The sequence below is a fragment of the Triticum urartu genome, chromosome 3A, assembly GCF_056163025.1.
Source record: "Triticum urartu cultivar PI428250 chromosome 3A, HENAU_Tu73, whole genome shotgun sequence".
NCBI classification, from domain to species: domain Eukaryota; kingdom Viridiplantae; phylum Streptophyta; class Magnoliopsida; order Poales; family Poaceae; genus Triticum; species Triticum urartu.
The window spans coordinates 391,380,990-391,396,339 of record NC_141875.1 but is presented as its reverse complement, the minus strand read 5'-3'; the positions used below and the strand labels follow the sequence as shown (position 1 = coordinate 391,396,339).

At 46.1% G+C, this 15,350-nt stretch overlaps 4 protein-coding genes across 4 annotated transcripts; 2 read left to right on the top strand and 2 right to left on the bottom strand.

The window, feature by feature from the left end:
- The first annotated feature begins 1,862 nt into the window (after nucleotides 1-1,862).
- LOC125544192 (AAA-ATPase At3g50940) lies at nucleotides 1,863-3,926 on the top strand. The gene is made up of 2 exons (XM_048707777.2): nucleotides 1,863-2,957; nucleotides 3,052-3,926. Exons 1-2 carry the CDS (start codon nucleotides 1,968-1,970, stop codon nucleotides 3,517-3,519), a joined length of 1,458 nt encoding a protein of 485 aa, XP_048563734.1. The 5' UTR covers nucleotides 1,863-1,967; the 3' UTR covers nucleotides 3,520-3,926.
- Nucleotides 3,668-5,822, bottom strand: LOC147979805 (uncharacterized). The gene is made up of 4 exons (XM_087547183.1): nucleotides 5,533-5,822; nucleotides 5,368-5,455; nucleotides 4,104-4,232; nucleotides 3,668-3,923 (listed from the first exon to the last, which is right to left on the bottom strand). Exons 1-4 carry the CDS (start codon nucleotides 5,670-5,672, stop codon nucleotides 3,819-3,821), a joined length of 462 nt encoding a protein of 153 aa, XP_087403309.1. The 5' UTR covers nucleotides 5,673-5,822; the 3' UTR covers nucleotides 3,668-3,818.
- A 1,044-nt stretch (nucleotides 5,823-6,866) lies between these two features.
- On the top strand, nucleotides 6,867-11,289 carry GEX3 (gamete-expressed 3). Its single transcript, XM_048707780.2, has 10 exons — nucleotides 6,867-8,030; nucleotides 8,140-8,321; nucleotides 8,424-8,759; nucleotides 8,860-9,106; nucleotides 9,389-9,673; nucleotides 9,768-9,854; nucleotides 10,020-10,052; nucleotides 10,141-10,200; nucleotides 10,292-10,434; nucleotides 10,514-11,289. Exons 1-10 carry the CDS (start codon nucleotides 7,703-7,705, stop codon nucleotides 11,150-11,152), a joined length of 2,340 nt encoding a protein of 779 aa, XP_048563737.2. The 5' UTR covers nucleotides 6,867-7,702; the 3' UTR covers nucleotides 11,153-11,289.
- A 142-nt stretch (nucleotides 11,290-11,431) lies between these two features.
- Nucleotides 11,432-15,133, bottom strand: LOC125544193 (ATP binding microtubule motor family protein). Its single transcript, XM_048707779.2, has 7 exons — nucleotides 14,280-15,133; nucleotides 13,589-13,865; nucleotides 13,290-13,340; nucleotides 13,032-13,124; nucleotides 12,584-12,946; nucleotides 11,814-12,494; nucleotides 11,432-11,690 (listed from the first exon to the last, which is right to left on the bottom strand). The coding sequence occupies exons 1-7, from the start codon at nucleotides 15,131-15,133 to the stop codon at nucleotides 11,664-11,666; spliced, it is 2,346 nt and encodes a 781-aa protein (XP_048563736.2). The 3' UTR covers nucleotides 11,432-11,663.
- Between the last annotated feature and the right edge of the window lie 217 nt (nucleotides 15,134-15,350).

Sequence of the window (15,350 nt, the reverse complement as noted above, 5' to 3'; positions counted from 1 at the left end):
GTTAGCCTAAGGGCATGTACAATGGTTGATAAGACAGTCTTATCTTAAGTCTTGCATGTAATTTAGAGATGACAAAAAAGTATGTCTACAATAGGTTATATCTTAGCCTTATCTTCAATAACTAGCAATTCCTTAAAACATGGTGAGACAAATTGTGCTAAGAGATCATCTCTTGTCTTATCTTAAATAAGAGAAGACAAGCCTTTTCTTACGAGTTCTCTCTCCTCCACCTCATCATTTATCCTACGTGGCAATCCTAAGATAGCACCATTGTACATGCCCTAACTGAACTGATGTTTTCGCTCCCCGCCCGATCTCTCGCTTTCCTCTCCCAACCCAACCAAACCACGGCACTGAGGACACGTCAAGTCTCATGACTCATCGTTCTACACGGCCTACTCGACTCGACCAAAAGTAGTACCCCTGGTCCCTCCTGTTTAATCAAAAAGTTAGATGCACGCGATCAAAGTGCTTTTTACGCTGACCAGCAACCCCATCCATCCTTCCTCACACTTATAACCATATTATTACTGAAAGTTTTTTTTATAGCCATATTATGACTCCTGTACGCGTAGATTTATTATGTTGAAAAAAAGAAGAGAATTTTGTGATGCAGATTTGCAGAATGGAGTGCGTAGGGATGCGGCCGATCCACTGGCCCAGCCTACTTCATTCGCTTCCAAAGATCACAATATTTGTGTAAAAAGTGATTCATAGTTTATGAGCTACCCCTTCAGACTGTCATGTCATGGTGACCCAATGCAAATGCATCCCTCTACTTGCATCCCCCAATGCAGGGAAACTTTGGCAAGTGGCAACACACGCTCTTTCTTCCTTTCCTTTTTCTTTTTTGAGGGTGGCAACAGACACGAAAATGAAATGAAAAAAAATCCCTTCCTTCCCCTGCACGATACCTAAATCAGTGCTACTCGGGCGTCAACCGTTGTTAGTCAGCAGCAGCCGGACTCTCGCATACGCCGGGCATGGAAACGTGACGGGGACACGAGACCAAAAGGAAACACGCAGTATAGACGGTTGTGAGAGCTGCAGAAAATTCCTATGGAAACTCGCCGCCAACTGCCGACAGCTACAAGTGGCAGACTATTCATCACGCAAAATTGGCCGTCAAGTCTATGCAGACAGTTGTAAACTTGCTTTACCCTGCACAAGGCTCCAAAAAAGCATCAAAAAACGTCATTGTGCGTGTGCATTTGCAAGGGTTTCCCCGCAACCATCCCATCTGTGCCTGTCAGGCAGCATGTTAATCGTGCATACGTGTTCCTCGTGTGGTGCAACTTCAACAAATTTGAACAGAGCGCCCAGTAATAAAAAGCAAATACGAACAGGAAATTCACCCGTTTGTGCATGCATTCTTTTACAGCGCCTGACAGCACCAAAACAAAAGCATGTGCTTTCACTACCGTGGGCCCTGGAAACAAATATGCTCATGATTCTCAAGCACATACTACATCATTGGTTTGTCGACAACGCATTCTAGTATCAACAGGAATACTAGTACTAGTACTCCTACTCAACAGCAGGCATGAAGAGACAACCATCTCCTCAAACGCAAAGTGGGGGTCCAGCAGGTAGTCGGTTCGGCTTTGAGGCCATTTCTAGCGTTTGTTTTGCACGGCCACCCAAGGAACATGGCCGTGCCATTAGGAAAAAACCCACCAAGTAGTGTGATGCCATTTTTCTACTTTGGCCAAGGCCTCCTTTCTGGACAACGCACCACTCAGACCAATACTACAGTATTATTTAGCTTGACTGACTCACCCGTCATCCAACCACTTCCACGCAAACCAAGCCAGCTATAAAACCGCGCGCCAGCTAAACGCCCCCATTCAACACCGACCAGCACCATCACTGCTTGGAAGGTTCAAATCTCCCAGCACTACTTGGTCTTGAAGGAAAGTGAGAGGCGAAAGCAGAGGAGTGACTTTGCCCCTAGCCCGCCGCCGGCCATGGCCTCCTACGACAAGGCCATGGAGTCGTACAAGAAGGCCGTCACCACGGCGGCCTCCCTCGCGGCGTCCGCGATGCTGGTGCGGGGCGTCGTCAACGAGCTGGTGCCGTACGAGGTGCGTGACCTGCTCTTCTCCGGCATGGGCTACCTTCGCTCGCACATGTCCTCCCAGCACACCATCATCATAGAGGAGACCGAGGGGTGGGCCAACAACCAGCTCTACGACGCCGCCCGGGCGTACCTTGCGACGCGGATCAACACCGACATGCAGCGCCTCCGGGTCAGCCGCGTCGACGAGACCAAGAGCATGATGTTCAGCATGGAGGAGGGCGAAGAGATGGCCGATGTCCATGAGGGCACCGAGTTCAAGTGGCGCCTTGTCTGCCGGGACAACTCCAGCGCCAGCAGCAGCAACGCCAACGGCCGTGGCGGCAGCGGCAATTTCAAGCTTGAGGTCCGGTCCTTCGAGATGAGCTTCCACAGGAAGCACAAGGACAAAGCACTTACCTCCTACCTCCCTCACATCCTCGCCGTGGCCAAGAAAATCAAAGAGCAGAACAGGACGCTCAAGATCTACATGAACGAAGGTGAGTCATGGTTTGCCATTGATCTCCACCACCCATCAACCTTCAGCACGCTTGCCATGGATCACAAGCTCAAGCAGTCAGTCATGGATGATCTCGAGAGGTTTGTCAAGAGAAAGGAATACTACAAGAAGATCGGCAAGGCGTGGAAACGAGGGTACCTGCTGTATGGCCCACCTGGGACTGGCAAGTCAAGCATGATTGCAGCAATGGCCAATTACCTCAAATTTGATGTATATGATCTTGAGCTCACTGAGGTCAACTGGAACTCAACACTTCGGAGGTTGCTCATCGGGATGACCAACCGGTCAATTCTTGTCATTGAGGACATCGACTGCACTGTCGAGCTGCAACAGCGGGAGGAAGGTCAGGAGGGCACCAAATCCAACCCTTCAGAGGACAAGGTTAGATAGACACTTGGAATGATACTTCCCTTGCATTGCTGAGTTCCTATTAGTTTTCTTTCCATTCTGATGTCCTATGTGCTATCTCCAACAGGTGACACTATCCGGGCTACTCAACTTCGTTGATGGGCTTTGGTCAACAAGTGGGGAGGAGAGAATAATTATCTTCACAACAAATTACAAAGAAAGGCTCGATCCTGCGCTTCTGCGCCCTGGCAGGATGGACATGCACATTCACATGGGGTACTGCTGCCCAGAGTCGTTTCGAATCTTGGCCTCCAACTACCACTCTATAGATCACCATGCCACATACCCGGAGATCGAAGAATTGATCAAGGAGGTCATGGTGACTCCAGCAGAGGTCGCAGAGGTGCTCATGAGGAATGAAGAGACGGACGTCGCACTTGAAGGTCTTATCCAGTTCCTCAAGAGAAAGAAAGATGGCGCTGGCAAACAGGAAAATGTGGACCAGGTAGCAAAGGAGGAAGAACAAGAGAAAGAGATGATGACAAAAAGTGATGTTCCAGACAATCAAGATCAGCAAGATGGGAGCAAAGAATGATGTGTATACAGTGCGAATATCGTACAATTAGTGCCAGGAACTTCGGGCAACAATGTATCATTTTGCTATAATAAGAGATCAATTTTGGTAACAATAAGATAATCTGGTATTGTGAACAGTTATACCATTTGAATGCATATTAACCCAGTTATGAAATGAGTATTGGTAGCTATTTCAATGCAGAAATACTGTTCAATATAAGCAGTCTACAAGATTCAAATAATCAATTTTGTCAAGACTCAAACCTAATGATTTTAAAGGAAACTTAGCATGTCTGGCTTCTAATAACACATTCCAAATCAGTCTTCAGTACAAGTGTTCACCCCATTTTCTTCTCGTAGGTCATACTCGACAATTAGACCAAGATTGTCAACAAACTTGTGATACACTTGGCACCCTGCGCACTGTGTGTGCAGTGCATGTTAGAAAATAATGAGCAGCATATCTCAGAAAATAAATGAGCATAGACATGGTCTTGTTTTAATATTAAAAAAGAGAGTGGTAGGCAGATAAGGTCCGTACTAATATAAGCAAAGCTGCTGGCTGTACAAATTAAGTAAATATAAACACACTGAACAATTTACCTGAAGAAAAACTGTTCCTCTTTCATAGGCCACCCTGTTTATCAAACGTTTTGTCCTTGCATCACATTTATTACATGTAAACTGAACAAGCAAGCTTCTTCTAGGCAGCTTTATATCAAAACTAGCTTCCTGCGATATCACATAAGAAACGTAGGTTGTTTTAAAGCTATTCTAGTCAACCGGTTAATCCGCAGTATGATGCTTCAATTTCAGCGATAATAGGTAAATGGTGTAAAAAATGCAGAAATAATATTCAATCAAAAGTATCACCATTTCAAAATGACTCACCATCATCGAGAACAAGAGTTATTTCTGTTCATTTATTCCCACCAGTGTGACAACAAGTGTGTTTTCATACAATACAATTTAATGTTATATGATGGATGAATATTTACATCATTAAGCTTTCAGTCTACCCAATTCGTCAGCTATGGTTTGTGCAAACTTTTGAAAGGAACATTGCTGCACGAGTATTAGGTGGGGGCTGGCATAATCCGCCATCTAAAAATGCCTAAAAGTACAAAACTGAAAGAATGGAAATACATCATCTATGATATGTTTAGCTTTCTATTTGAACTGGAATAGGATTGCACAAGCGTATTCAACCAGTGACCTCAACCGGTGCATAAAAGGAACTGCTGACAAACCGTGCCTCGTTCTAATAACCTGACAAGCTTAATGTTAATACTCCCTCCGGTCCTTTTTACTCTGCACATTGGATTTGCCGAAAATCAAATTTTGCTAAGTTTGACCAAATTTATATTAGAAATTATTAGCATCTATAATATGTAATAAATATAATATGAAAATACATTCCAAGAAGAATCTAATGATATTGGTGTTGTTATGTGAATGTCTATAATTTTTTGTATAAACTTGGTCAAAGTTGGATGAGATTGACTTCGGTCAAACCTAATATGCAGAGTAAAAAGGACCGGAGGGAGTACATTATGAACATCATACATCATTCAGAGTAGTGGTTCGCAAGGTATTGTACACTGCTTCCTCTTGTGACCAGTGAGTTACACATGGATGATGTTATATATCCCTGTGTTATGTGGTATTTCAGGTCCAAAGTCCTAGTAATTAGTTAACTAGTACTAGATATTTGAAGCAGCTAACTATAGTTCATATTGATGTTAAATCCACAACTGCAGAATCACTAACCATCATTAACTACTCCAATTTTCATTAACCACGCAGGCAGCACGGAAACCAGTTCATCCCTGGCCGGGGGGGGGGGGGGGGGGGGGGGGGTTCTCACCGCCGGTGATGCCGCCGAGGCGTACGGATCAACGTCGCCGGAGCACGCACAGACATACAGTCGCCTACGACGATATGAAACCCTCAGGCTGCAAGGAGAGCAACACAACCGCTTAGGCATTGCTGAGCTGAATCCGACGCAGGGAGAAGCTAGTCCGGAGCGTACCTAGGAGCGGGAGTCCGGAGCTTGGGATTGGAGGAGGTGCGGCAAGCGCGGGACGGGGGCGAGCGACCGGCGAAGGGGCTCCCCCTCCCCGGGAACGACAGCGCCGCCGAGCAGCCGTACCCCGTGGCCGTCGTCGCCATCGGCCGGTGGCTACTGGTTGAGGAATCCTCTCCTTTTTCTTTTTTTAGGGCTAGGAATCCTCTCCTCTTCCCCCCCGTTCCTCATCCTGCTGTACAAAGGAGGCCCGATTAAGTTTATCTTCGCCCGCATTTCCGCGGGCGCGGCTATACCTCGCTTGAAACCTAAAAAACCTTGAAAAAACCCAAAATTTAAAATCCAAACCTTTAGGCCGTTCAGTTCACTAGCCCGATACGTATCAAGGTTTGGGAATGGAACGCAAGCACAAAAAATCCTGAAAATTTTAAAAACCTAAAAAACCTTGAAAATTTTAAAAATCCAAGAAAAATAAAAATCCTTGAAAAAAATTCAAAATGGATGAAAAAACATGTTTTCATGGGGTATACCTGACGCATGACGTATGGCGGTGGCAGGGTGCACCACAAGGCTACCCCTCAGTGCATCGCCGCTGGAAGGCCCATCCAGCAGGTACCCCTCATTTTTTTAGAGAAAGTCTTCATGGTTCACTTTATTTCAACACGATTAAAGATTTGTTTATTACATGTGAAACAATAAATCTAGAAAGATTATCATCCAGAAAACAGTAGTTAAAAATAAAAGCATGTCTAGTCATGTATGCCTCATAATTTGCTTCGTAGGTGTGATGTTGTAAAGCAAACAACAAGAATCACAGAGCAGGGGCTCCAAACCGATGGCCGTTTTCGCTTTGGGGTGCATCTGCTCTCGGATGGACAGTAAGTAAAAAAAATACTTCCTCTGTCTGAAATTATTGTCGAAGAAATAGATGTATCTAAATATATTTTAGTTTTACATACATTCATTTTTATCCATTTTTCTCGCAAGTATTTCTGGATGGAATCGGGAGTAGTACATTTAATTTTAAAACTCTGATTTTTGTGTAAATGTTCTAAGTGTAACAAGCATACTTGACAATTTTCATGCGAAAACGGATAGAAATGGTTCGTCGATGAAAAACCAAAATTAAGCGTCATATTTGGAGATAATATTTGAGGTTCAAAAAAAAATTTACACAAGCCAAAATGCTTAGGTTTTCCGCCTAAAAATTTACAGGTAATATTTGAGTGTTACAATGAATCAATCTATTTTTAAAGATTTTTTTGACATTTGTAAAATACATTTTTTAGGTGAATACAAGATATATGTTTAGTGCACTGGAGCATATGCTCCAAAGAGTGGAATTGGATTTCTGCTCCAAACCTCGATACATATAGGCCGTTTAGTTCAGTAGCCCACCAGGCCACAGTTGAGCCTACAACCCCACACAACCCAGATCGCCGCATGTCTTTTTTGTGCTTGAGTTCCATTCCCAAACCAAGGCGCAGTTGCAAACGCAGTTTGCCTAAAAAAAGTTGCGATGCAGTTACGCGAGGAAGCGGGAAGCAAGTGGGGGTGACGGCAGTGCGACGATGGAACGTCAAGCTCCGGAGCTGGCGACGAGCGACCATGATCCATTCTCCATGGCCGCCCCGGGCCCCAAGGTGGGGGGAGGGGGGGCGCACCAAGTCGCCTTTCGGTTGGGAAGTAGGAACATTAACCGCTCAACTTTTTTAGGCCCGAAGTTTCTAAAAAAAACAACTATTAGGCCTGATTGATTAGGGTATTAAAGCATCTACAATCAGACTCCTCAAAAGTCCGCGGATATGCCTCATCAATGACCAGACAAGAGAAGGAAAAAATTGACTTAATCCTTTATATGTCTGGGCTGTCCGCAAATCCTTATATTAAGGACAAATATAGAGAGAATATAAGGGCTCGCGGACATGTCCGATGAGTCGGCCACGTAGGACGGAGCCCACCCGAACCACATTTTTTTCTTTATTTCATTTTTTTTATTTCTCTTCATCTTTATCAATCACGTGCAAATGACCGAATATATGAAGGCAAAAATGGAAAATGGATATATGAACGGATAAATAAAGTTTCAAAACGGACGTTTATGGGGGCATGTATTGGCCAGCCGCAAAGGGCCTAGCAGACACGAAGGCTCGGTAGTAGGCACGTACACGCTGAGATGCAGCGAGTCCACGACGATTGCGAGAAATTCCTTCATTTGTCAGTTTCCTTCCCAGGGCGAGTCGTGACCATCCCTATCCCTGGCCCCCGCTCAGTTTCCTTCCGAGGGCGAGTTGCTGCCGCTGGAAGAACCGCCGCCTCCACTCCGCTCTCTGAATGTAACCACCCCGTCCTTCCACTTGCTCGAAAAACTCTTCCTCTCCGCAACCGCGCAGCCATGGCGATGAGGTTGTTGCCGCGCCTATGCCTGCTCCTGTGTTCTCTCATCGGCGACGCGCGCTCCTCGCCGGCGCTTCAGAGGCTCAATGCAAGCGCCGCTGAAAACCGTACGACCGATCCCCTTGCTTTGGTTTCTACTACCGTCTGCAGTTTCCTTGCCCACGCACGCAGGGTTGCGCCTCCTGACTTACTGGATGAGTTTTGCGTTGCTTGCAGCCCATATACCACCGGGTGTCGGCCGTGCCCTCTCGGCCCCTCTCATCGGCCACGGCGGCCGCCTCGTCGCTTGCTCCGGGAAGAACCTACTCGCTTTCGAGCCAAACGGATCCTTCGCGTGGATCATTCCCCTTGGATACAACTGTAAACAAGAGATCAGCTTGGTTGCCGAGAGGGACAAGGTAAATCCAATTCTCATTGCTGCTGCGTTGTGAACACTGCATTGTGAACACGCTTTCATACTCATACGTGGTGGCAGAGAATAAGGTGAATCGATTGTGCAGATATACGTGGTGGCAGAAGATAAGGTCATAAAAGTAACTCCACAAAACTTACACACCAGTGCCCCAACATCACAAGTGTTTTTCAGTCACGGTTCACCACCAGGGAGGTCCAAGGAGATCATCGGCCTATCCACCAGCAGCAGCTATGCATCTCTTTTCATCACCATTAGGAACCGTGGTCTTTTCTCTTTCTCGTTGCGTGACGGGAAGCTGCAGTGGAGTGCCGGGCCTGTGGTGGATCGCTTCGGTTACCGTCTAGGCTGCAAGGGCAACAACATCTCAGCCTGCTATTTCAATTCATCTCCAATTGTTGATCAATGCGAGGGCACTCTTTATGTAAGGCCTTATTTCACTGGGCAGTGTTTTTCTGTAACTCCCATGGTTTAGTCTTCTCATCTTTTTCACCCTGCCATTTTAATTTCATATGACTTTGCAGATATCAAATACCGAAGGCCAGCTCTATTCCATGTACATTCATAGCCGTCAGTATAGATGGGTCCAAGACTTGAGCTCGATCGACAAAGTCGTGACAATTGCACCGGGAAATAATGGCCGCCTATACATTGTCCTTCCGAGAAAGTCAACTGTCATGGGGCTTGATGTACTGTCAGGAAACATTTCATGGCAGCTGAGTGTTGGTCCACTTAGTAATGAGAAAATCTTGCCAGCTGTGGATTCCAATGGTAAATCATCCATCTGGATTTTGAAACATGTTTGTTCCTTCGCTAATTCATTCGCATCTGGAGCTGTTTAATTCTCATGGGACTTTAATTGTTTTGTTTAACTGCATTCTCTTCAACATTCGTATACCGAACATCTATTTGCATGATAATTTGTACTCCCTCTGTAAACTAATATAAGAGCGTTTCGATCACTACTTTAATATTCTAAACGCTCTTATATTAGTTTACGGAGGGAGTATCATATATCACCTTTCATGCTACTTTGTTCAACTGTTGTAACAGGTTGGATATCAATTGGCTCGTTAGATGGGATCTTGTATTCAATTTCTCCTGATGGTGATATCAGAAAGTTTCTTCAAAGAACAGCACCTAATTCAGTGATCCATTCAAGTCCAGTCCTGGACTGCTCAGGGTTTTCGGTCTACATCAGCCAGACCATAATGGAGGCAAAATCAAGTCAAACTATCGGTGATTACACCTATGTATCGGCGATGAAGCCATCAAGCATCTTGTTTACTTTGTTGGCTCCAGCAACTGGAACGGTCTACTGGACTGAAAAGTATCCTGGTTTGTTTCGTTCTTTATATGAATGTGTCATTCTTGTTCCTCCAAAATGGTGGCGTAAAGCTATTTTTTTATGTGGTATTCATTTCCTTACCAGGAGAATTATCGAATTTGTTGTCCGGTAGTGACCTGGACTACTTTACACTAGATGAGACCATTCTTCTCACTGCTCTATCTTCTGCAAGTAAGTCTTGTTTAGCTCTTGAATCCTCGATTAAGTAATTGGTAAAGTTATACTCCCTCCGCCCCAAAATAGGTGTCGCTGATTTAATACTTATTTTGGGATGGAGGGAGTACCTGATATCAACTAATTTGCAAAGCTTTGAGCTCCTGAAATTTCTTGTCACAGGAATCGGCAACACCGTGCAATGCTACACGAGAAGTATGCTTTCTTTTCTCATGTATCTAGTTGATTTTCCATCCTAATGTTGTATTGTCTTACCGAGTACTTCACCTCTTTGTTCTGCAAGGGCAAAAGATTGCTTGGACTTGCAGAAAAGCAAAACCAAAGTTTGTTCATGGTGATCCAGGTGACATTCAAGTTGTGACATTTTTCTTCTTTTGTTGCTGTTGTTTAGTTAGAAATGCATAATTACCAACTAAGTAATGTACATCCATCAGGTGACCACAACCATGTCCTTCTTTTGTTCTTTTTCCAACTCGTTGTCATTGTGGTACTAGCGGTAATTGTGCGGTTTTGCTGCATCTTCTGGAGGAAGAAAAAGCTTCAAAACAATGGCTTGCAAAAGTTCCTGGAAAAGAGGGTACGTATACTAGAAACATAGTTTAGGGTGACTTCCCTGAACTATGGTCTGAGTCTGACATCTACCTTCTGAAACGCAGCGTTCTCTTCACAGCAAGAGGAGAGTCTTAGGCAAGATTATCTCTGAGTTAGAGCAGAAGGCGGTCGAAGACGTCGAAGGCGCCTCTTCAAACAAAACTTTGGAGCAATTGGGTGAAATGGTGAAAGCCAAGGATGGTGTTGAGAGGAAGCTGTACACATCATACAGTCTTGGCAGGGACGTCCTGGGCTTGAGACAAGGCTCTTCCATATTGCCCCTTTACAATGGAAAGCACAAGAGTCACTCATTTCACGGCGCACATAGAGAAAGCATTACGGTCTTTAATACGCTCAGCGAGAGCTCTACTTCGGAGGATAGAACAAGCAGTAGCTACTCCAGTGACAGTGGGAGCTGCAGCAGTGGTAGTAGATTTGAAGAAATGGAACTGGACACAAGATCCAAGTCAGCAGAAGAGGCTGGACTTTCAGAGGATATTGCCAAGGAAGCTCAAGACAAATTGCCAGTAGAAGTCGCATCATCGTATCAGGCATTTATGAATCCGTTGTATGTGCAAGGAGAAAGCACTAGCAAATCACCTTCGCAGAGGGAAGCATTTCCGATGGAGACCATGCAGCACGATGTTGCACCAACCAAGAGAATGTGGCTGAAGAGGAGGCGAAGTCTGTCCTCAACAAACTGATGTAACTCAACGAATTAGATGAAGATTTATCTTGCTTGATTGTCGATGGTAATTATGTTCCTAGAAAACTAGGATGTTATTTATTGTGGTTCATTTGTGCAAGTTTATACTCAGATGCATATGGACCTGGTTCTGTTTCTTCTTCTTGCAGGGCATCATTCATTTTGATTCAGATTGCATACAAACAACAAAAGTGAGAACTGCCCTTAACTTTATATAACTGTCATTTTGTTTTGCCAAATTTGAGCAACATTCAGATGGAAAATGTGTAACACCTGCTCCAGTTACCAAATATAAATGTTCTCTCCCCTGACCAAATATTGTACAGTTTCAATAATTTAAATGGACATAGAAGCTAATAAATAAAACTCTATGCTGGTTCAGTTAGCCCAGGCAAACTGAATTTAATATGATAAACTCCAATTAGTATAGCTGACAGAAAAAATAGTAAGATATGAACATGTCTATCCTCTGCATTCATTCGTCTCCTGAGGGTCCAGGTCCAGTGCTGCTAGGCTCTTTGGCGTGTGAATCCCGGCTGAAACAAAGTGTAATGCAGGGTGAGGCCCCGGCAGCAACAGAAACGTAGGAGTAATTTATATGCTGCCCATATTATAGAACTAATAAACTCTTGGGAGTGATGTGAGCTCAAGGACTATACCTGAAGTAGCATTGAAGGGACCCTGATTGGAGTTTCAGCAGCTACATGGCTCCGAGTCTTCCGCCCATTTCCAGCAAGAACTGAAGGGCTTTCGCCTCCAAAGTCCCAGAAGGTACGCTTCTTAGCCGTAGGCACAGGTGACGTGAACCGGTGGCTCGGGCTCTTCAGCTCACCTGCATCTTTCTCGGCCTTACGTAGGCTTGCCCTTGTGATCACTCTTCTCTCAGCTGTTGCTGGTTCAGGGTCATTTGAGTTCTTCCTGTTGATCAAACCGCGGATGAACTCGTCCCTCTGCTTGAGCTGCAGAAAGTGTTCCTTCTTCATCTTCTCGATCTCGGACTCCAGGGTCTTCACTTTCCTCTGCAGATCCCGGACCATTGCATTGTCTGCTGGCCTCTTAGAATTTGGTGTGCTGAAACAGCTCCCGTCTAGAATAGACCGCTTCACCTTTCTTTGCGTTGAGCATGGCGTGGTGGTAATGTGAGGTGAGGGGGCAGCACATTGTTGTGGCGAGCCGTTGGGAGCAAGTGACTGAGCCTGAACAGTCAGCAGCTTCTGTTGCTGCTTCACCACCTGCTGCCTCAGCTCACTGTTCTCCTTCTGAAGCTCCAGTACTAGCTTGGCCTGATCAGTATCAGAATCTGGCGCCTTGAAAACTTCCTCATTCCCAGCGGTCAATGGCTGAAAAATTACAAGATTATTCATTTTGTCACGAGTTCTGTTCAGTAGAATGTTACAAGATATTAGTTCATAAAATCATATTTTCATACCTTTGTTTTTATCTCCTTGGCGCGATCAGCCCAATGAAGAGTGTTCTGTGTCTCACCAAAGGAAAGATTCGAAGGGCTGATGTTTGCAATCATGACAGTGTTGCAGGATCCCCCAAGTGAATCCTTGAGGAGCTGGGTCAGCTTGGAATTGCGATATGGCACATGCCTCTTCCCCTCCACAAGAGCATTGATGCAACTGCTGAGTGCGAGGAGAGATCGATTTATGTTCGCTCCTTCCAGCGACCTCTGTGAGCGTTGGTCAGTTGCTATAGCCCTCTCTGATCCAGCAAGATCAATGAGTGAGAGCTTTCCAACTCGTGTTACAACACTAGTTCCATCCATGTATCTATATTCCACGACAACCTGCAAAATTTGCAATAGTTTATATTTATGCAGTTCGTGGGACCGTGTTTTTCAGTAGTAGTGAAAGTGCATGATTGACATTCACCTGTAGTATTGCATGGGAGCGCGATGAGGTCTCATTAACTCGAGTTGGTTCAGTTGTTCTATTCTGGTTGCCTTGCTGAAGTAATTTCATAACCTGTGATGAACAATGTCAAGAATGTTATTATCATTTTCATTGCCAACTGCAAAGCAATGCTCCCTCTGTCCCATAATATAAGAGTGTTTTTGACACCACGCTAGTGTCAAAAACGCTCTTATATTATAGGGCGGTGAGAGTAGTAACTAAGGAAGAGCTTATTACTTCATCTGTAGAGTATGCTCTATATTGTGTAAGACCAGCAGCAACAGTTCCCTGGAATGCACAATACACTTATCTGTTAGAATATTCATAATAAGAAGGGGTATAAATTGTACATATACTGCAAAATGCGTACAGAACATACAGAATGGATCATTTGGCAACATAATATACTTTTTCGTTCTGTTCGAACTGATTAATTTTACTCTACTAGGAGGACTACTAACTTGATATCACCAAGAGTAAAGTTTCTCAACAAAAGCTTGCTTCATTGGTTGAAAGATGGTTATAGGCTAGAATACCTGCTGCTTGTCTTCTCTCAGAAGGAGGGGTCTACCAGGAGATAGCAAGTCCCTCACTGTCTCATTGTAGACCTCGAGGTACGACAGCTGAATCGAGTGGTTGCCATCATAGCTCCTCTGCCTCACCTTCAAGAACAAATCCTTGATTGCGAGCACCATTACGCCAGGGTTATCCATGGTCCCGAGCATTGTGTAGGTCTTCCCAGCCCCTGTTGCTCCATAGCAAAACACGGTCCCATTCCTCCCTTGCAAAACACCTTCGACAAGATCTGCTGTTCTGCAATATAAGAATGGAGGATTGGACTCATGTTAAATGCCAGGGAAGTGGAGAAGTGCAATTGAGAAAACATTGCAAGTACATACTATACCATTGATTTGTCCTAATATTCAAGAAATTAGCTCACTCCTGTAATCAATATCCTAGACCTACCATTACTCTCGCCCAACATTTCACAAATACTACCACTTCTGTAACCATTTTCTCAACTATCATAAAAATGTGTCTCCTACTATCGAATCTAGTCATAAAAGATGTATGCAGCTTCATCCGCAGATTTATCACTTCCAAATTCAAGAGCACAAACAACTGCATCTTGGTATATTGTTTCTTTCTAATATAACCAAATAATGAAATAATTGTTTGAAACATGTGCATTGTAAAGAAATTGATTGAAGGTAGTGCGATTCTTACGAGGTGCTATAGACTTCGGCCTGCGCCGTGGAGTCGGGGAAGGAAGCGTCGAAGCAGAAATGGCGACCTCGCACGCGCTTCAGGCGGAGGTAGTCGTTCTCTGAGGCCAACTCCGTGAGGTACACGTCCTTCTTGTTGACGATCTTGACGCAGGTCTTGGACCCGGCCTCCTTCTCCTTCCTGGACATGGGCCGCAGCCTGACGAAGACCATGATCCGGCTCCCTGTTGCGTCAGCATTGGCAGCCCCCATCTCCCCTACAGCCTTGAGCTTGCCGCCGATGCCTCCTCCGAGTGAGAGCTTCCTGGCCTGCAGCGCGGGGAGAGCCGGCGCCGCCTTCTTGACGGGGCAGGACATGACGTTGGCGGCGAGGGCCACGTTCTCCTTCTCCTTGGGCTCCGGCGGCCGCGAGAAGACGACGACCTTGTCGTTCTTGGAAGGGGCCCTCGCCTCCGGAGGCCCCATGTTGTTCTCCCTGTCCCTGAGGACCGCCGCCTCGGGGAGCGGAGCAAAGGCGTCGCGGTGACGCCTGGCCCCCTCCCCCTCCTCCTCCTCCCCAGCGTTCTCGTCCCTGTCCTCCCCGACGTTGGCGTGCGGGATGGTGCGGCTGCGGCGCATGGCGGCGCCGCCCTGCGAGGAGGCGAGCATCTGCTTGTGCTGCTCGTAGAAGAGGTTGAGCGCGCGCATCTTCTCCTTGAGCCCGTGGTGCGTGTTGGGGAGGAGCGACGCCCGGCGCCCCGCGGCGTCGCGGCCCGGGGCCGACATTGGCACCCGCGCCGCCGACGAGCTCCACTGGCGCGCGCCCGGGTCGCCGCCCTTGATGGCGCTGGCCTGCGAGCGCGTGGAGACCGGCATCTTCGTCCGACAAGATCTGGTCAGAAGCTCGACCTGAGCATGGACGACCCCAGCAGCTCCCCCACTCGCACGGCTCGCTGGAAATCTCGCAAAATCCCGGCAAGAGAGATGCACTAACGGCCCGAAGTCGGAGCAAGATCTCGAAATTTGACCGGATTCTTGGCTCTTGATCTGGGGAGAGGCGGAGAGAGGGAGAGAGGCGTTGGTGGTCAGTGTC